The sequence below is a fragment of the Psammomys obesus genome, unplaced genomic scaffold (assembly GCF_907164565.1).
Source record: "Psammomys obesus unplaced genomic scaffold, mPsaObe1.curated_primary_1811, whole genome shotgun sequence".
In the NCBI taxonomy this organism is placed as follows: Eukaryota; Metazoa; Chordata; class Mammalia; order Rodentia; family Muridae; genus Psammomys; species Psammomys obesus.
In genome coordinates, this window is record NW_026596064.1 from 14,859,739 (window position 1) to 14,880,368 (window position 20,630).

At 46.2% G+C, this 20,630-nt stretch overlaps 1 protein-coding gene across 1 annotated transcript in view; it reads right to left on the bottom strand.

Annotated features, from left to right (window-relative positions):
* Nucleotides 1-6,058: 6,058 nt before the first annotated feature.
* Nucleotides 6,059-20,630, bottom strand: part of Slc49a4 (solute carrier family 49 member 4) — a 71,666-nt gene continuing 57,094 nt past the window's right edge. The window contains exons 8-9 of the mRNA XM_055625159.1: nucleotides 13,405-13,587; nucleotides 6,059-7,144 (exon numbers count right to left, since the gene is read on the bottom strand). Of these exons, the coding sequence (XP_055481134.1) occupies nucleotides 7,029-7,144; nucleotides 13,405-13,587 (299 nt within the window). The 3' untranslated portion in view covers nucleotides 6,059-7,028. The remainder of the gene's footprint in view (nucleotides 7,145-13,404; nucleotides 13,588-20,630) is intronic.

Below are 20,630 nucleotides of genomic sequence, written 5' to 3' on the forward strand. Positions count from 1 at the left end.
TGGGCACAAAAGATCTCTTACCTCTGGGCTTGTGATGTCAATCTTCATCATGAGCTAGACAGCGGCACGTCTGTGAGGGGGTTTCCAGGCAGGAGTAGGTGAGGCGAGAGGCCCCATCCTGAGTACGGATGGGTCAGTCCGTGGGCCGGGGTCCCAGAGCAAACAAGAAGGAGGTGAGCTGAGCATCGGTCACCTTTCCCACTTCCTGACTGCAGACGCAGTGTGCCCTGCCTCCCACGGTCGCCACACACCGCCCCCCCCCCCCCCCGGCCATGGCAGTCTGAGCCCAAACACACCCTTGCTTCAAGTTGTTTCTGTCAACTGTTTTGTCATAGAAATGAGAAAAGTAACACAGGACTTGTTCCCCCCCTCCCCTTAAAACATCTTTTGGAAGAGTTCTGGAAAGCAGACGGATACATCTTCTGTTTTCCTGCCTTTTTCAGGGCATACACCCAAGTCCCCAAATTTGGGCTCATATCGGTCACTGGCAACTTGTATGCCCGACATTAGAGTCTCAACAGAGCATCATTTGCTCACACCAGCACCCGGAGCACACTTCAGCCCACTGGTTAGAAGATTTCAGCCTTGCAGAGAGGTGACTTGGTGCCACAACTCCACAGACACCCATTCAGGGACCAGCCTCCCTTCCTGGCTAACCTGTTGGGTTGGTTTCTGCAGCTGCCAGCTCAGGCCACCTCACAGTGAATCCACCCAAAAGCACAGGGATCTGGCTAGGTCTGAGCAAATGCAAACCTCTGCCTGTCTGCCAGAATGCTATCTCCACATCGGGGTGGCAGCCTTTTCTCTTATTGCATTTGCTACACTTAATAAATCCTGCAATCATATATATAAAGTCCTCTGGGACCGCGAGTTGCACATGTGGCTTATCTCCGACCACAGCCACCAGAGAGCCACTTCTTCTTGCTTCGAGCGAAAGAAGCATAGTATCTCATGTGCTCAGGGACAGGGTGCTTTGCTACTGAACATGAAAGTGCCAGTGAGTTCTTTAGGCTACAGTTGATGCCTCGGTTATTTCCAACACTGGAATATGCATGGATTGGATATGGATTGCATGGAATATGCTGGAGAAACCCCTGGGAACATCACTGTCTACCCCTCATTTCAAAGATGTATATAAATGAGAACCGGATTGCTCAAGGTCAGACAGCTGAAGTCACTAGGCCTAGCATGAGAGCCAGAAGCCAGGGGAGCCTGATCCCTGTGTCCTCTGTGTCCCCTGTGTCTGGCCATGAAGAAAACAGAAAAAAGGCGAGAATTAGCAGAACTGCAATGAGTGATTATTTTTAAAACACAAGACACCACAAGCTTACTCTCTCTCGGCGTCACTCTGTTCTCGGCTGTACTGAGGGCCCGTGCAGACACAAGGGAGCCAGGGAAGCCCTGTGACGAAGATCAGTTTGGACTGGGGGGGTGGGGGGCTGGCCACTCACTTTCTTTCAGTGTAGGATCTCAACTGAGAAATAAGAAGAACTGTCCTCTCAGGAAGAAAACAGGAGTGTGCACACTGGAATTCACACAGCGCTCTCAGAATGTGCTCGAGCTTTTCAGTACAGAAACAGGTGTATCAGAAGGTCTATGCAAACTACTCCTCTGGAGAGAGATACCACCATGGTGTGAGGAATCATTCCCCACAGACAAGGTCTCACCATGCAACCCTGGATAGCCTTCAACTAGTTACGTGGACTGACTGGCCTTGACCTCACAGAGCTGCACCTACCTCTGCCTCCCCAGTGTTGGGGTTAAAGATGCGTGCCAGCACGCTCAGCTTTCAGAAATCTTTAGAAGACTGAGCTAGATAAACAAACAGAACAGCAGACAGATGTTATCAATCTATATCCAGGTTGCTTGCAAGATTGATGGCAGGTATTTGTTTTAAGGTTGCTCCAATCTGTTGGCTGTTTTCAGTAAGTAATTTACAACACATAGCTAGTTGTATGGAGAATTCAAAGTATAGTAAAGTTGGTTACAGTGTTCTCTTAGAGGCAGATTAAATTTAAAACAGTAGGACAGTAGGACACAGTACACAGTAGGACAGCAGATTGAGTGCATAGTCTTAAATGATCTCAAGGGATAATTTTTAGTTTGATGGCAAGGTCTGCTAAAAGCTCAGTCTTTGGGGGTCAAGATCTATTTTGAGAAAAGTGCATCTCTTCAACTCTCACTCTTGTCCTGGGTTTTTTGTAATGGTCAGACATTCGTGTGTTTCTTCAAAAGTTTTTAAAAAATTAGAGAAAATTGATTTTAGTCCAGCGTGGTGGAGCACGTCTTTAATCCCAGCACTCGGGAGGCAGAGGCAGGTGGATCTCTATGAGTTTGAGGCCAGCCTGGTCTACAGACTGAGTCCAGGACAGCCAAGGCTCTTCTTACACAGAGAAACCCTGTCTCAAAAAAACCAAAGAGAGAGAGAGAGAGAGAGCCAGAAAGCCAGAACAAGAGAGTAGGTGCGCAAGAGAGACAGAGACACAGAAAGAGACAGTTTATTTTAAAAAATTACTTTTAAGACTGATGAGTGGCAGGCCTAAGAGCCCAGGGATCCGTTAGGATAAGCTACACCACTTTCCTTCAGGAGGCCCTCTGCTCCCTTATTCGTGCACAGAGAGAAAAGGTTGAGTGAGATCACCTGTTCTAGCCTATAGTCCTCTGAGGAAATGGAAAGGCAAGCAAGGCAGACAGACCTCAGTTAAACACTTGTAGTTGTTTATTTTAAAAGGAGTATCCTTTCTAGTCCTAAGATACACCAAAGGGGGTCTCCATTTTGTCCAAAGATGGCCAAGAAGCCCTTCTGGGCAGAGACATGTACAAGCACTGCATACTCTGATGCACACTCTTGATGGTACTGCAGAGAGCCACTGTAGGCTCTGTCCTCCTAGAACAGCCCCTCATGCTCCTGCATTACCTTTCCTAGCAGACCAGCAAACTTTCGGCACAGAGATTTATCTCACCCCCTTTTACATGGTTATAATAAATTCTATCTTTTCTGTATTTCTAAAGTCTGCTCAAATTTTTATGGTTTTGTATTTTAACGTGACAGGGTTTGCATCGTTTTGGTGTTGAGGGCTGAACCCAGGGCCCTGTGCTCCCTGGGCAAGGGCTCTACCACTGAGCTGTGCCCTCGCCTCACCTGCCGCAGTTTCTCCATACTTAGTACGTCAGCCACGAATGTGAAATTAATGTGATTTTTAACATTAACTGAAAGCAAGTGTGCTATGTATTCTTATTTGATCTTGACTTAGAAATAAAGGGAGTATTCAGGAAGAATGCCAGCTGAATGCTTCATTTTTAGTAAAAATAAGAGTTTATAAAAACTAATTAAAAGATAAGTAGATGAGGATTTAATCTCTTCAACTTCAAGTCCCTTAGCCAGGATCCCTCCTTAGACAGGCTTCATTAAAAACAAGCTGTAAACATCTTCAATAATTAAACATGAATATATGATCCAGGATAAGACCTGGCCCTTAGGCTATACACATTTAAATATGCAAAATTACATGTGTACTTGATCCCCCAATGCATCTGTGTAATTATCTTGTTCCTACATCTCTACCATGGATCATATTAAAAACACTTCTTTCCATGAACTGTGAAATATTAATTGATAAGCCACAGGAAGCTTCTATGATAACCTGTCCTCACCAATTAATAATGCTGTAGGCTCATTTATGAGGACTGAATTATTCATTGGAACCTTTGCATAGAGTCCCTGTGAAGGCTGGAGAGCCACTAACGTGCCTGTGACACTGCTTACTTTAAACTTTACACGAGAGCTCATGGATGAAGTTCAGACCCTGTTCTTCCCACACTCTATGGTAGTCTCTCTGCACTGTGAAGCTCCTCCCTTCCGGACACGTGAATCTTTATCAATACCCTAAGCACTTTGAATTACGCTGTGATGCTGTGAGGCAGGAGTTTGAGGCTCAGAAAATACAGGTCTACTTTTGTCAGTACAGCACCCCTCTCCCCTTCTGCTTCCAGGGACTCAGTCCACTGCAGATCTGAAATATTGGGGAAAAAATTACAATGGAACTGAGCATGTATAGACTTTTTTCTTACTTCCTAACAATACAGCATAGCTGTTTACACATTGTACTAGGTAATTCAGGTATTCTAGAACACAGTTTAAAATACCTTGAAGGTATGTGGGGGTGATATGCAAATACTAACTCCTTTTTCCACAGAGGACTCAAAGGTCCAAGGGCATCTTGAACCGATCCCCACAGACACCGGATGACTGTAGTCTTTTGACAAGGTAATTTGCTTCTTTAGAGTTATTTCTATCAATTCTACATAGAGAGCTTGGTGGGGGGATAAGACTTCTAGCATGAGACAAGGGCAGAGCTAGTATGTGTTGACTAGAAATAATAGGATTTGCAGCATTCAGCTACCATGCTGGCCTCTCATTAATCACGGCTGACTCTTCAGCCCCAGCTGCCCAGAATGTCGGGCTCTTAATTCAAAATAGCAAATGGTCCCACAGAGTCTTTAAATTTCCCTCTGAAACTTCACAAGCCGGTCCTCCATCTTCTGCCACAGCTCTCAACGTCCTTATCTTCCAGGAGCCCAAAGAACATCCCACAGAGCTCCCAACACTCAACGGTTCTTCTAGCCCCAAGTTCCCAAGTCCTTCAACAATCTCCCCCCAGCCCCCCAAAACATGGTCAGGTTGGTTACAGCAGTACCCTGGTATGGAACTGCTATCCTGGTACCAACTTGTCTTAGTTAAGGTTTCTATTGCTGAGACCAAAAGACAAGCTGGGGAGAAAAGAGCTTTTCTTTGGCTCACCCTTCCACATTGCAGTTCATCACGGAAGGAAGTCTGGGTAGGAACTCTCACAAGGCTGGAACCTGAAGGCAGGAGCTGACGCAAAGGCCATGACGGGGTGCTGCTTACTGGCTCGCTCAGCCTGCTTTCTCACAGAACCCAGGACCACCAGCCCAGGGGTGGCACCACTGACAATGGGCTGGGCCCTCCTCCATCAATCACTAATTAACAAAATACCTCAGGAAGCATTTTTCTCAATTGAGGACTCTGGCTTGCGTCAAGTTGACACGGGACCAGGCAGCAGAGATGTATAACTCGCTGTCCTTGCCCTCCCCCCAAGGCCAAGTTTTCATCACTCAGAAAAGCTGCAGTGTATCAGCAGAGCAGCTGTGTGCCGTGAGTTGAGATGGGGGACTGGCCTCACCTCACATGTGCCGAGGAGAAGAGCTGGTGTCTGGTACAAGGCATCCACTTGGGATGCCTTCAAGCAGTTAGCTCCTCTAGGCCGTATTTTTATATCGCTATTCTGTACTTTGCGTTAAAAGTAGAGTTAACCATCGGTTAAAGTGTTCCTCACCAGAAGCCTTATGGCAGATTTTATGTAGCACCATCAGTACCTCACAGTGCGTGTCCTCACTGACTAGCTTCCTGTCATCTTCGGAATCCTGCCTTTCTATTTCACTTTAGGAAGGATGGGGACAGAGTTGGGAGAGCCTGGCTGTAGAGTATTGGTTTCTTCTCTTTAGCAGCTTCTTTCTTCCTTCCATTTTCGCTGCTAAGGGAGCAGACCAGTTAGAACAAGAAACGACGCACAAGTGACTGAAGACTGACTCTCCAATTTAGAACACACAAGTGACTGAAGACTGATGTTAAATCTGAGGACTCTCCAATTTAGAACCTTGGAAGACGCCAGGCAATCCCAGAACCCTCCTCCAAAGCCAAGTTAAGTTCGTATGTAGCCTTCAACTTGAATCTGTGGTGAGAGGTGCACCTGCAGGAGTTCAATGATGCACAGGGGTGCCTGGCCTTTTCGCCTGGCCTAACAGGAGCTGGCTTACACCCGCACAGAGACTGAGCTCTAAGAGGACTAGCTACGTCACCTGAGGAAAGGGGAAAGAGGAAAGAGGAGGCAGGCAGAGTGTCGCTCTGGAAATTTGGTTCAAGTTTGGTTCTGTGTAAGAGGAGCTATGGAACCAGGAGCAGTCAGTGTCACAGGCCCATCACAGTGAGTTTTATGACCTAGCGAAAGACAGGTCCAAGAGCCATGCAATGAATGTGTTTTCTTTTTAAATCCATTATTTATAGAAAGAAATAGGAATTGGCAAAATTCTGTCCAATCAAATACAATGACTTCATTTATAGTACAATTTAAGTTAAAACACAAGGGTACAATTCAGAAATCACACACAAATCTGAAACCTTCAATGCTATACACCGTTCTTTTCACATGGGAATCATTTAAACACAATCTAACCTGGTAGGTGACAGTGGGAGCTGGACTTGACGCTTGTGCCACCACACGGTGTGGAAGGCACGCAGGCCTCATGTGGCTCTCCTTTCGTTAACAAAGTGCTACATGGTAACGGAATTACACTCTTCACCCAACAGTTAGTGCAACCCCATCAGGCATTTATATCACCTTGCTGCTGTGACTGACGCTGTATGTACAGAAACAAGGGTGCGGGAGGCAGGGCCTGTCCCCAAAGACAGAGAAAGGCTTCCGATCCGATTAAAAATAAGGAGTCATATAAGAAATGGCTTTAGTAGAAAAACACATAGTGTCGGTAGCTAACTTCTACCACTGGTATACAGCACGGCTACTTTGTAATTAAAATCTGATACAGGGTTCCAACATAGAAGTTAGTGGTGGCCCTCCTGTCCTTCTGCCATGAGCCTGGAAGGGCTCATCTTCGTTGCTTCTTCCCAGAATGCAGCTCATCGGTAGGCAAGCACTGGTACAATGAACGCAGGGGTTACTCACGTGGGTGGTGCATCCCAGGATGCCACACTGCCACCCCAGGGTCCAGCACGGGGGCCGCCAGCACACGTGTGCTATTCAAATCCCTGTGACACTCAAGTCCTGTGTTACTATTACCTAGTAGTCATTAAATTAATGTGAGACTCTGTAACTTAACAAAACCTCTGAAAGACGTTTCTTTCTTTGCCTTTTCTTCCACTGAATGTGCAATTCCAAGCGAATGTGCAGTACTGGTGTCCGGTCCCTTTAGAGTCCTGCAAGTCTGTGGATTTAAACGGAGACGACCACATCAAGGTAGAGTCTGTCGTAGGATTCCCTGAAGCACAGAATGAGGAGAAGACTGAGCAGGCACGACCCGGGAAGGCACCAGTTGAACCAAGACAACTCTGTAAGACAGAGAAATTAAGTCAAATACAGCAGTTTTAAGCATTTTTTTTTTCAGCACCCAGCAAAGAAAGCATCGCCTGCATACCCTGAGGTGTCTGCTCTGCTTCCCGAAGCAGGCATGAGAGAGGCACCCTGGAAGCCGCTTCACACTGACAGTCTGGAGGCCAAGTGATGTGTGTGGTATGTTACTGGACCTATTTAATCCACATTGTTAATAACGTTTCATCAATTTGATACACCTTGACTTTGGTTGCAAACTCAACCTAATGGTTCAAACGGAAAAACGGATCACCTCAAGTGTTAGCTTATTGTTTCTTAAGTGCCCTCTATCACCGTCGCTCTGGGCTCTGTTTAGAAATATCAGGTGGGTTTAGGGAGGAAAATCATATTTTATTTTATTTTATTTGCATGTATACACACACATGCACACATACTCAACGATGTATGCATGTTAAATGCAGGTGTGCACGCGGCCGGAGGCCGGAGAAGGGTGTCAGTTCCCAGCTGGCCTGGTGGTCGGCAAACCTCGGCCACCCTCCTGTCTCTGTCCCCAACAGTCTGGAGTGACCAGGCCCCGCTTGTCACACAGGTGTGGGGACTTGCAGTCAGGTCCTCAAGTTTGCACAGCAACCCACGGAGCAATCTCCCCTCCTCCTCCTCAATTGACTTTCAAGAGAATGTTTTCATGTTTTGATGGAAACATGAACTTCTCAACAAAAATATTTTTTTTTTAATAGTAACCATTGCAAAACAAGTTGTGGGGAAATAAGGTGAAACATTAAAGAATTAATCATTTCTACTCCTAGAGGGACCAGTGTATTTGCATTTATCTTTTCTTTTTTTATCTTTTATATTCTTTTTTTATATTCTATTCATCTTTTTCCCCCCTCCTACCATGAATAGTCATGGATTATGCCAATCACTGAGAAACCTGCAAAAGTCATCCAAGCAGGCTGTTATCTGATTTAATGCCATCAAGAATCAGTTTCAAAAGTGTTCTCATGAACTAGGAGTAACAGGACATTCCTGGCCACCTGCTGTCTCTCAGCTGTGACTGCCCCTGGCTGTTGCTTGGAGCTCAGGGATCTGCATCTGGCCAGCCTCCTTCTGGCCCAACCCCAGCCATCCATTGATCCCCAGGCTTGGGAGCAAGCAGTATCTTGGCATAAAGAACTTGTCCACAGATCCCAACACATCTCAACCTCCAGGAATCATCCTGCAATCCCTGCACCACTGCTATAGTTTAACCCACAGCTCACAGAGCCTAAGAAAGCTGGACAGCGCCAGCAAACTGACCAGTATAGCAGGCGCTGCGGTGACTTCCATACTGTGCTCATGAAGAGCTTCCTCATCACCCAGCAGCAGCAGTTAAAGTGGGACCCCACAGCGCCGCCGCCACTTTCTGCCAAGCCGTTTTCCGCGATGTACCTGGAGAAGCTCTGGCCCCTACCATCCCGCCTTCACTCCCACAATCCCTCAAAGGACGCTCAGGCATTTTCTGCTTTTACGTTAAACACAAGGCCCGGATTTCCCATAATTTTTACTAGGCAGGACGAAGCAGTTAGGAAGGACCGTACTACGACTGAGCACCCTGACCCCACAGCCGTAAGCACTGGATGAAAGGAAGCAGGTGCCTGCCACTGTGGTTCGAAACTGCTCCTTCTAAGTCACAGAGACTTTTAAATAACAGGAAGCTAAAGGGATACACGTGCCATGACTGATTTATTCTTGGCTCCCCTTCCGGCAGGAGGTTTGTCCAATGTTGCCAAAAGCTGAACATTTCTTTCAATAGAGGATGAAATTGTTGCTTCTGTCTAGGCTGAGATGTTTGTTCGTTACTGTGTCTCTCTGAAAAGTCAAATCCACTTTTAGGAATTTCACTTGGCTCAAAAAACAGCAAGTGTTCTTTACAATCACTTCCCTTTTCAGGAAGCAAAAAGGTCAGAGACAGGGGAGTACCTGCCTCTCCCTGATGAAGACTGTTCATGGAAACCACAGCTGGGGGGAGGGGTGCTCACTTAAACACTTAATCTGGCTACGTTGCAAAGCCAGCAAACCACTGACTTTTTGAGCTCAGTGTCACAGAACATAACTGAATGTTACCTGATCCACGGAAATGTTTGCATTCTTAACTCTTTTTATCTGTTTGGCTGCAAACCTTCCCATTGCTTCTCGCTGGAGAAAGCAGAAATCCGTGCTGGGAGACAGGACTACCCAGCCACCCCTGCATGAGCTTCTTGCCAGCGTCTACCACACTGCAGCCTCATCTTCAGTGCCAATCTACAGCTCAAGCGCCACATTCCACTCTGCATGAGCTCTGTGCAGCTCCTCTGCACTGGCCATCTGCACCTCGCCGACATGCACAGCTCCTCTGCGCTGTTTGTCCATTCTCTCTCCGAATCCCAGAAGCTGCTAGCCTCTTCCCTCCTCAGTGTCCCACGCTTACAGTTTGATCACCTACAAGCCCCATTCCCAGAACCCCCAGAGCTAACTGGTACTTGACAAAGCTGTCTCCATTCTCCCAGTGAGCAGCCGGCAGACTCCCCAGATCCTGTCGACAGCCTGTTCCCCGCACTCCACAGGACTTGTCTATAGACCTTACACCACAGCACTTTGCTTCTTAGGGTGGCATTGCCGGTCCACATCCGCTGAGCCTCCCCTTTGCTCTCCCAGCAACCACTGGCGATGCTGCCCACCTCAGCCAGGTCCCTGGATCTTTTGAGTGACACTACAGCCTCAAGTTCAGTCAGCCACTTGAAAAAATCTTAATACGCTTGGACAAACTTGCTGCTGAGCTTAGACACAAAGCAGCTGATAAGACAAACTTCAGAATATAAACCAGATTGCGCTTCAGGGATACACAGAGGACAGCAGTGTCCCCCGATTCTGTTATGTGACGTTGTTAGAACAAGGCATCACTGCACAGTCACAACTTGGGGTCCTAAGCAAACATTCCTCTACGGCAGGGAGCAAGCAACTTTCTTTCTAGAAAGTGGCCTTGAAAACCTCACGTCGGAAAAATGCTAAAAAATTTCTGATATGGTTTCATGTGACAAGGCATGCCTGAAAGGCCCCGGGGCCCAGAGCTTCACTTAGTCCGTGGCCTGGATCTGGAAGCAAGCACAGGTGGAACCCACCCTTAGGCCAGGCATTCTGAGCTGATGGGCTCCTGTGGGGTGGAGTTGCGCATCCTTGAAAAATTATCCCAGGCAGCCGCCAGACAGCTCAGCGTGGGCGGGAAAGAACTTTGTCAAGGAAGCGAAGTACTTCCTCAAGGAGTGCTAAAAATCACAGTTCTTTACAACGATGAAAACCCAGGCTTCAGCCAGATATGGGGACGAATGCCTGTCGCTGGCGGTCCTCGGGAGGGTTAAGCAGGAGGGTGGCCAGGGCTCTGGGGTCTGAGACAAGTCTGGGCAATACAGCGAGATGGTATCCCTTAAAACCAAAATGAATGAATGAATGAAACCTAGGCTTTCTTAAAAACCAATAAACTCAGGACTGAATAACAGTGTGAGAATAGTTGACCCGTCACAGATTTTTCATGTCAAAGTTACTGAATTATGAGCCAGGCATGGTGGCAGTACACGCCTTTAATCCTAGCACTCGGGGAGGCAGAGGCAGGTGAATCTCTGTGAGTTCGAGGCCAGCCTGGTCTACAGAGTGAGTTCAGGACAGCCAAGGCTACACAGAGAAACCCTGTCTCAAACAAACAAAACACAACACAACAAAAATACAAAAAAATTACTGATTTATGCCATTCCCATATGCTTTATTGAAGATCATCAAGTCAGCTATACAAAATGTTTAGGACACTGAGCTGCAGCATTAGGAGTGATTTGAGGAAGTCATTTTATAACATTTTTAGATTGTCAGCTTTTCCTTAAGTGTGTGCTCTGTGGCAGGATTTGTAGGCAGCAGCAACTAACTGTGTGAGAGGGGATTTCAATGAGGGTCACGCTGCTAGGTAACCGGTGCCCATCGTCTTCACATACTCAAAGGGCTTACTATTCTACAACAGAAGCCTGCTCAGCTACACTGTAGCATCAATGAATCAATTACCAAGAAGGAACAGAATTCCAGCTGTGTGCTCTCATGCCTTCCCCCACATCTGTACCCACATGCTAGCATTTACTCAAAGTTTTCTGTCTGGAAACCATCTTGGTGGATTAAGATTAATTATTACTGCAAGTTTCACTTGTTCACAGCAGCCAAGAGGTTAGGCAGAAACCCTGTACCAGCTGTTCAGATGTGTGTTAAGAACACAGGATGGGAAAGCCACTAAGGAGAGGATGGTGTTCTCCCCGAGGCCAGATAAATTCCTGGTTGTCTCACCAGGGCAGGGGTTAGCAGAAACAGTGCTTGATGCTTTTCTGGTCACTGAATCTTCGGCATGGAGAGTTCCACCTAAGTCATGTCAGGTGTCAATGTCTGCTGGATCTAAAAAAGCTGCTGTAGCAAGCTGCGTGGTGGTGATGTGTGCCTTTAATCCCAGCACTTGGGAGACAGAGGCAAGGGCAGAGGCAGGAAGAGCTCTGAGTTTGAGGTCAGCCTGATCTATAGTCAGTTCCAGGACAGCCAGGGCTATAGAGAAAAACTCTGTCTCAAAAAACCAACCAACCAACCAACCAACCAACCAACCAACCAACCAACCAACCAACCAACCGGCCAGCCATCCAGCCATCCAGCCAACCAGCCAACCAGCCAGCCAGCCAGCCAGCCAGCCAGCCAGCCAGCCAACCAACCAACTAGCCAGCCAACAAATCCCCATAAAGCTGCTGCTGGACCTAGAAGAGTGATGAGGAGCAAACACACAGCGCTCTTCTGCATATGACAGTGCTAAGGGATGAAAACATGGACTGAGTCTTCAGGGGCCATGTGTGGGATACAACCACAGTGTTTGCTGCCTCTGAGAGTTGGGGTGTAGTGGGAAGTTATGACTGCCCCTCCTTTGTCTTGGTCCTGCCATTTTGCCCTGTGATCTCCCTCACCATGCCACATTAGCTCATCAGAGCTGATTCTTAAGCATGTACCGAATCTCTAAAATAAAGTAAAAGAAAACTTTTCTCAACAAAGTACCTAGCCTCCAGGAGTAATGAAAACGGAGTAAAAGAAGTAGCTTTTAGACTGGATGCTGTTATTGGTGCCTTCCCTGCTTTACACTGATCAATAGTGTTATACACTAGAGACCAAGGAAAGAGATTCACTGGGGGATAAGATTATCTGACATCAACGGCTGTTTTTAAATACCATAAGGGGGGGGGGGGGAACTATTTGTAGTTGACAGGAAAAACCATGTTCTGCTAGGCTGCATGGACCACTTAGTAAATGTGGGCCCGTCAGCTGGAAAATTGTTTCTGTCCTGCCAGGGGCACACGCTAGCTCTGATGCTATGCTGTACAAAGAGGCGACAGCCCCTTAATTTCCACTTTGGCACGACTGCGGTGAATTAAAGGTGTAACACAGCAGATGCAAGGCTCTGTGTTGAAGGCAAATGTCCTTTCTCTAACAGGTGGTGCTTTCCATACTGGAAACAGACAAGAAGAGGCAATGACAACAGCGTACCTCCCCCTGACCGAAAACTAAGCCCACACCAGGTGTAGCAGAGCTAAGACTCTTCTCTGCAGCACTGACAGGGGCCGTCTAGTTTGTTGTTAATCATATTACGAGGATCATTATCATTTGGATACAATGTGCAGTTAGAAGTTCATGTTGTCATGATTTTGCTTCATTGCTTTGAATGTTTTAAAAATGTATTTTCCGGCCAAGGAGGTTAACACAGTTACTACTTCAATTACAGGCTTGTCAGAAGTTCCCTGAAAGCAGTGTGGCCTCCTGGAGTAGTTTCAGAGAACAGCTCGGCCTATTGACTTACTCTTATTTATCCCCCAGGCTTTAAATTGATACAACCCCGACACTAATTTACACCCTGTGCTCAGAGAGAACAGTCTACATGCATTTTAAAGTAATATCACCAGGGACTTTCAATGCACACTCAGCTCACCTGGCCAAGAGGTGGGCTGTGAAGACACCGGTGAGAACAACAATCCTGCCAGCCCAGGGAAATTCAAACAGTCTAGCGCCTGTGGGCACACTTTAAGAAAAACTGTGGCTACTGCTTCACTGGTATGTGAATGCTTAGATTAGTAATATGTTTGAGTGAGAATTCTCTACATAGGACCCTTATCCATCAGTTCCACAAACCTGCCTCATAACACATTTAGATAGCAAATAAAAAAAAAAAAAATCAAATTCTTACCTGTATGGTAAAATGTGACAAAAAATAAAAGCACTCCCATGAACATATTACTTAAAAAAGTGACAACTCCACAAGTAATTCCTTCAGGAACAGGGTAGACAGTTTCCACAAAGAGCTCAAAAAATATAGGAACGCTGCTGTTCAAGAACACTCCCAGGAGGATGCAGGAGGCGTACAGTGTCACTGAAATAAAAACACAAATACTTCAGTTCACAGAAAGCAGCGGCGATGGGCAGGGCAGGCGGGTGTCTGGGGTTTCCTGAGCAGCGGCTGTGGAGCTGCACCTCCTCCCCACGGTGGCTGATGAAGTCTGACAGAACATCACACAGCTGTCATCTCCTCGCTCGGGTTTTCTGCAGTAAGAACAGGTTTTGTTGCTGAATGATTACCAGTTTATTTGCGTTCTCTTTCTGGTGGATTATCCCCGAATCACCAAAGCAATTTAGCATTAGAATCGAATTAAAAACATTCTGGGCCAGTATGATGGCTCAGTGGGCGCAACCACCACCGCGCCTGACGACCTGAGTTCAATTCCCAGGACCCACATGGTGGGAGGGGAGAACAGACTCCCGCAAGCCAATCTCTGGCCTCCATCTGTGTGGTGTGGCCCATGCCCTACACAATAAATAAAGGCAACGAAAATAGTAAAGCTTCTGATGAAGAGATTCATAAAAAGGCAAACGAGGCGAGGGAACAAAACCACAGCAAGTTGATCAAACAAATCTTGTCTCATTTTACAATTTTAAAGAGGACTTAAACTTTGTAAGGCACATGAGATGCTACTGAAAGCTACATAGGCAGAGCCTGATTCCCAGTGGCTTCCAAGTGCTGTAGGAGGCACCCAGCATCCTTCCAGGGAACACAGGAGGACCAGTCCTCAGTCGGAAGGAGTCCTGTGTCAATGCCTTTTTATGTGTTTCCACCGCAAACACATACACTAATATTACGCTGAGCCAGCCCTGGTGAGGCCTGCCTCTCTCATCGCGGCGCTGCGGTGGCTGAGGCATGGGGACTGCAGGTTAGAGGTCAGTCTGGGCTACCCAGACGCTCTCTCAAAAATCAATAAGTACAAATGAAAAGGCGAGGAGGGCGGGAGGAGCACAGTTTAACAGGTCAGCCCACTAATGTTACTGTGTAGTGAAATGTTAGAAAAGGGTGCGCTCTGACCACATACAGGACAGAACGCCACTCTAAGGTCACCACAGTTCCTGTCTGCCTGCATACACACACACGTACACACACACACACACACACACAATGTTTTCACTACTTCAATCTGAAGGTGAAACAGGGCCAGCGGAAGAGAGCTATGATATGTACTAATATTTTAATAAAAACATCCACTGCCAGTAATGCGTAGAATGTATTATGAAGTTACAAGAAAAATGCTTTTGCTCTAAATGTTTAAGGAAAAATTGTACGGAAGCTGCAGAAGGAGAGGGCATTAAGCCGAATCTCTTACCCATCATTCGTGGAGTCTGGCATTTCAAAGCACCAGAGCTTACATAGCTGACCCCAATTGTTAAGTGTCTACCACAGAGTGGGAGGGCAGCAGGTCCCCCGGTTTCTAACAGAGATTCTCTGACTGACCTCACTGCTGCATTCCCCCACCACTTCGGCTCGCTTTCCGGGATTATAAAATATTTAGTATCTTCTAATATTGGAAATAGCTGGTAATTACTCTGGCTTCCCCTTATTTCTGTGACAGAGTTACTTATGAAGCTAGAGAGCAACAACAAAAAAAATCACTCGGAGCCTAGCCCTCCCACTGGGCAACACCGGCCCCTTACCGCCACCCAAGCAGCCGAGTTACCCATTACAACACTGAATAGTGCTCAAGAGACTCTCTTTCAACTGTATGCCCTGCCATCGCTGTGGCATGTGTACGGTGTGCTTTGTGTGGGGTGAGTGCCACGGAGCTCATGCAGAGGGCAGAGGACTACTTTTTCGGAGCTGGTTCTTTTCTCCCACCTTAATATGGATTCCGGGTTGTGTGGCTTGCACGGCAAACTGAGCCATCCTGCTGCCCTTAAGACTTATTTTTCCCCAATGAGTGTGGTATGTGTGTGTGTGTGTGTGTGTGCATGTGAGTTCACATGCCCAGGATGCCAGAGGTACTGAATTCCCCTAGAGCTGGAGTTCTGGGTGCTGCAAACTCAGCTCAGCTCCTCTGCAGGAGCAGTCTGCACTCCTAACCACTGAGCCACCTCTCCAGCCCCCCCCCACACACACCTAAGAGATCTGTAAAACTAAAGCACAGCCTAGCACTCTGCGTTCACTATCTGTTGGCTCACACATGACTCATGTGGTTCACTGGGGATGGAAGCGTGCTGGTAGCTTTGGTAGCGTATTCTGTTTCCAGTGTATAATCATTTATTGATTGGTCAGTGGTAATCAGGGTAGAAAGGACTACTGATCCAAGAACACGTCAGCTAGGAGTTAAAAAAAAAAAAGTACTAAAAAAAAAAAAAAAAAAACAACAAGAAAAATTCCAGCTCGTAGGGAACAGCAGGTACTACTACTTAACCCAGGATCACAAACTGATGGAGTCAGATGATTTTAGGAAACACGGTTAGAAATAATCTTCCTGTTTCAACATTCTGGCTCCTGTCTGTAACCCAGCGCTCGGGAGGTGGAGCCAGAAGATTTGAGTTCAAAGCCCACCTGGACTCCATGGAGGGTCTCCAGACAGTTTGGGCTATGGTGAGACCTTGTCTCAAAACAAAACAAATCAAACTGTAACAAAAACAAAGAACAACAACAACAACAAAAATCTACATTTATATTTTTGAAGGGGCTTTATCCCTACATGAAATTATAGTCAGGTAAATTAAATGTAAGGATTGGAATAATCAATGTAAGAACTGACATGGCAAATGAAATATGAGAAGTATAAACTGGAAGGGTATAGGGGTCTTGAGAGTTTAGAGTCTACTGAGCTTTATCAAGCCTGGTACACATACAGACCTGGGAGTCACCTCAAGAGCATTGTTCGGAGATGTCGTGGCTTGTTAGAGAACCCTCAAGGCCACGAAGCTCTTTTGGTCCATGCTCACAAGGACCCTTTAAAAAACTGTCACCAGAAAGGCAGAAACTATTGTGGTTAAACCTGGCTGATGACCCGTAACTAGTTCATCTTCTGGTGGGCGACTGGGAAACATCTCCGTAGATCCATGTGCCGACTCTGATTCGGTGGTTCACTTCCGGGATGTTATGCTCTGTCTGTGTGGGCCCAGACATGTGGGACAATCACAGAGATGCTGTTTGTGGTATACAAAGAGTGAAGACAAGCTAAATGGGACTGGAAAAATGCTTGGAGAATAAGAGCCAGGACAGTCCTTGCAGGGGATCCAGGGTGTTATCAGCACTCACACTGGTGGTTTCAGCGCCAAACATCAGATGCCCCTGCTGGACACCTCAGGCACCTGCACTCACACTAGCACAAACCTACAACCATATACACATATACAAGGGAACTTATATATGTAAATATTGCTAGATACATGCATGTGAAACTGCTGAAAAGACTTATACATTGAAAAAAAGACACACACATACACACACACAAGACTTCTCTGCAACACAGAAGAAACTGGGATAGGGCTGTCTCTCGAAAGAGAGCTGGAAGCACAGCAGAATGGAAATGAGCTGCTATACTTTCTTTTTCTACTATTTAAATTTTAGGGTTTTTGTTCTGTTCGTTTGTTTTACTATGTTATTTCTTACCTAGTTAACGAAAAGGAAATTTCATTACAATTTCATTACAGCTGACTAGGCTCCACTTCCTGGAGTCTGCTGGCTCTATGACTAGAAGCCACCAGCATTGCCTGAGCTGTGTCTCAGGCAGGCTGTGATGCCCACCCAGCCACAGGCCAGGATCCTTAGTGACATGGTGCCACTTCACTAACCAGAAACTCTGTAGCATGCAGGGCAGATGGGCTATGATACTGGGCTAAGCTGTGTGTAGAATAAACAGACGATGTCACTTCAAGGGCCACTGGAGAAAAAGCTGCTGTCTCAGTCTCAATGTTGTTTCTTTTTAAAATTATTTTTATGTATGTGGGAGTACACGTGTGTGTGTGTATATGTGAGTGTGTGTGCACATGTGAGTGTGGACGCCTGGGGAGGAGGGTAGAAAAGGCTGCTGGGTCCCCTGGAGCTGGAGTTAGTTACAGGTGGCTGTGAGATGCCCCGAGTGGGCACTGGGAACGGAACTCTGGGGTCTTATGCAAGAGAGGCAGGGGCTCTGAACTGCTGAGCCATCTCTCCAGTCTCAGTATTTGTTTCTTTCATTACTATAAAAATGACTAGGGCTTAAAAACAAACAAACAAACACACACACACACACACACACACACAGACACACAACTGGATATGCTAAAATTACTCTCTACTGCAGAAACGAAAGAATCAAATAACGTACACAGGGTAGAGGTAGTGAATGTCTACCTAATCAGAACGAGGGAAAGACAGCTGTGAGCACGTTGATTTGATACATTCATTCCTGCCTGTTCTGGGGCATGCAGAACCTACAGGCTGACTGTTAAAAGTCTGAATTTGATTTCTACTTGAATTTTCAGTTCAGCCTTGATATATTCAGTGGGTGAGTGTCATCTATTCAGAGTCAAGCAGACAAGATAATTTCCTACTCATCACAGAGGAATCAAACTACACAATCATTAAATATTTCCATGACTTTTTATAATGGTGAAACTAAAATGATAATAAATTGCCTTTCAATTAAAACGTCAAGGTAATTTAGCAGAACAAACACAAATGAAGCGCTGATGCGGAATTTTTTTCAAAAATGCTAATAAGATTTCATGGGTCTGCAGTTTAAGCTTAAAAAAAATCCTGTATAATACAAAGTAGAGTTAAAATGGATGTATATTAGGCACATACATTAGATCATAGCCCTGGAAGTTTTCATTCCCGTGACAAACCAAATAGCTAAACTTCAGAGGGAGAAAACTACGTCTGAATACTTTCTCATTAACTAAAATACATAAACCCTTAAGTCAGGGCTCTCAGCCTTCCTAATGCTGCGACCCTTTAATATAGTTCCTTATGCTGTGGTGACGCCCAGCCATAGAATTATTTTCAATGCCACTTCATAACTGTAATCTTGCTAATGATATGAATCATACTGCAAGTATCTGTGTTTTCCTATGGACTTAGGTGCCCCAAGGTGCTCAGCAGTCAGAGAGAGAAGGCTGGGTGCAGAGCTCTTGTCTGACATGTGCAAAGTCCTGGGTTTGATCCCCAGCACTGAATAAATCATGTGCAGCCATGCACACTGGAACCCCAAAAGTTTGAAGGTGGAAGCTGCAGGATCAGATATTCAAGGTCACCCTTGACTATGTAGTGAGTTTGAGGCAAGCATGGGCTATTTAGGACTCTGTCTATAAAAGATAAATTCCAAAATTCAGATAAGAAAGAAATAAGTACTGCAGTCGACATCGAATGAGACTCAAGATTTGCTCTACTCTCCAGGTATGGCAGCACACATCTTAATCCCAACCCTCGTGGCAGAGGCAGGTAAATCTCTGAATTTGAGGCTAACCTGTCTAAAGAATGAGTTCAGGATAGCCTGTGCTACACACACACACACACACACACACACACACACACACACACCCCCCACAAAACCCCGTCTTGAAAAATGACAAAAATAAAACCGAAACCAAAGGAGATGCTGTCAACAGCAACTTTCTAATTTTGGACTTAGAAGCTTTTGTGACTTCTTTAAGTCCTCATTCCCATGGTACCAAACTTGCTCATCTTATCAGCTATTTGGTGCAGGTAAATTAAGTGTCTTAAACTGAAGTGACTAAAGTCCTGAAAGCAAAAACAAAAAACAAACAAACAAAAACCAAAACAACTTGTTTAGATACAAGTTAAATTATCAATGAAGGGTTAATGACCTACCGCTCAGGCAGGAGGTCAAGACCTCCGGTGGTATTTACCACTGGGAGACTATAGGGGAGCTGACCTGCAGATGGACTCTTCCATCCCCAAAGCTCCCTTTTCTGCCCTGTGGCCCCCCTGGGCCCCTGTGCACAGTCTCTGTTCTCCTGGAGAGACAGGAGCCCTTCACTGTTCTGATTAAAGGACAATTTGGCTCCTCCTTTATTTCTATGTCACCGCCATGAATCTTAATCTAACAGTGTTAATAACAATAATACTGTCCAGGCTTAGCTTGTTTTGTTCCAAGCCACCGTGTTGGACTGAAAGACACCAAAGATCCGTGTTTTTTTATTCAATAGTACTGAAACACATGGCTTGTGCCTCAAATCTGTATTCAGCACCAAAGCTGGAAGTGACTGCACACAGACAGATTGACAGAACAAAGGCAGAGCGTCTGAGGGTCACAGATGAAAAGAATTTTAATCATCTGCAGAGTAGGCCAACAATTACTGTTTAAGGGTCTTCGAGGAAAAACGTGGCTTGCGCCTTTCTTCAAGGCCGTTTGTCAGTGGCCTATCCCATAGAGGCAGTGAGGCTACAGCAGTAAACAGACACGCTGTTTGAGGTCACTCTGCTTCTGCTATCTCCTGGCATGGTGGCCATTTCTAGCACAGTGAGGAAGGTAATTATATGCCATTCTCAAAACAAACCGTGCCTGAGCATAAGCAGCCATGACCCTGGTTCCCGGCTGCGAGCCCAGCAGGAAGGTGGGTGCACCAGTTCTAGGAATGTTTGGTTTTTAAATTAAATAGAATTAGGGGCGGGAGAGATGGCTCAGAGCTTAAAGAAGAATGTACTGCTCGAGTTCCGTTCCCAGCGCAGCTCACATCCACCTACAAGGGGTCCTGACACGTGTAAAATGCTGTTAGCATTGCTGTGTGTGAGGACAACTCTGTAGAGTCATTTCTCTCCATTCACCTTTAGATGGGGTCAAGTCCCCACCCAGGACAAGTGCTGACCCATCTCACAGGCCCCACACCAGCAATGTTTTAGCGAAGACCCTGATACGCTAGGAGGTTGAGACCAAAGGAACCAGGTTGGTCAGTGGTGTGTTTGCATGGCTGTTGAGCTGTTGGGAGGGTGTGTGCTCATATTAAGACTTAGGCCAGATGTGGTGGATGACTCCAAATGCTGAGGGCCATAATGTATGAGGGAGGAAGATGACTTGCTCTCCAGATCTTATTGCTCCAGAGCGATCATAACTTGCTAGGGAAAGGACTTGCTGGGACCCAGAGTTGACCAAGAGGATAGGAAAAAAA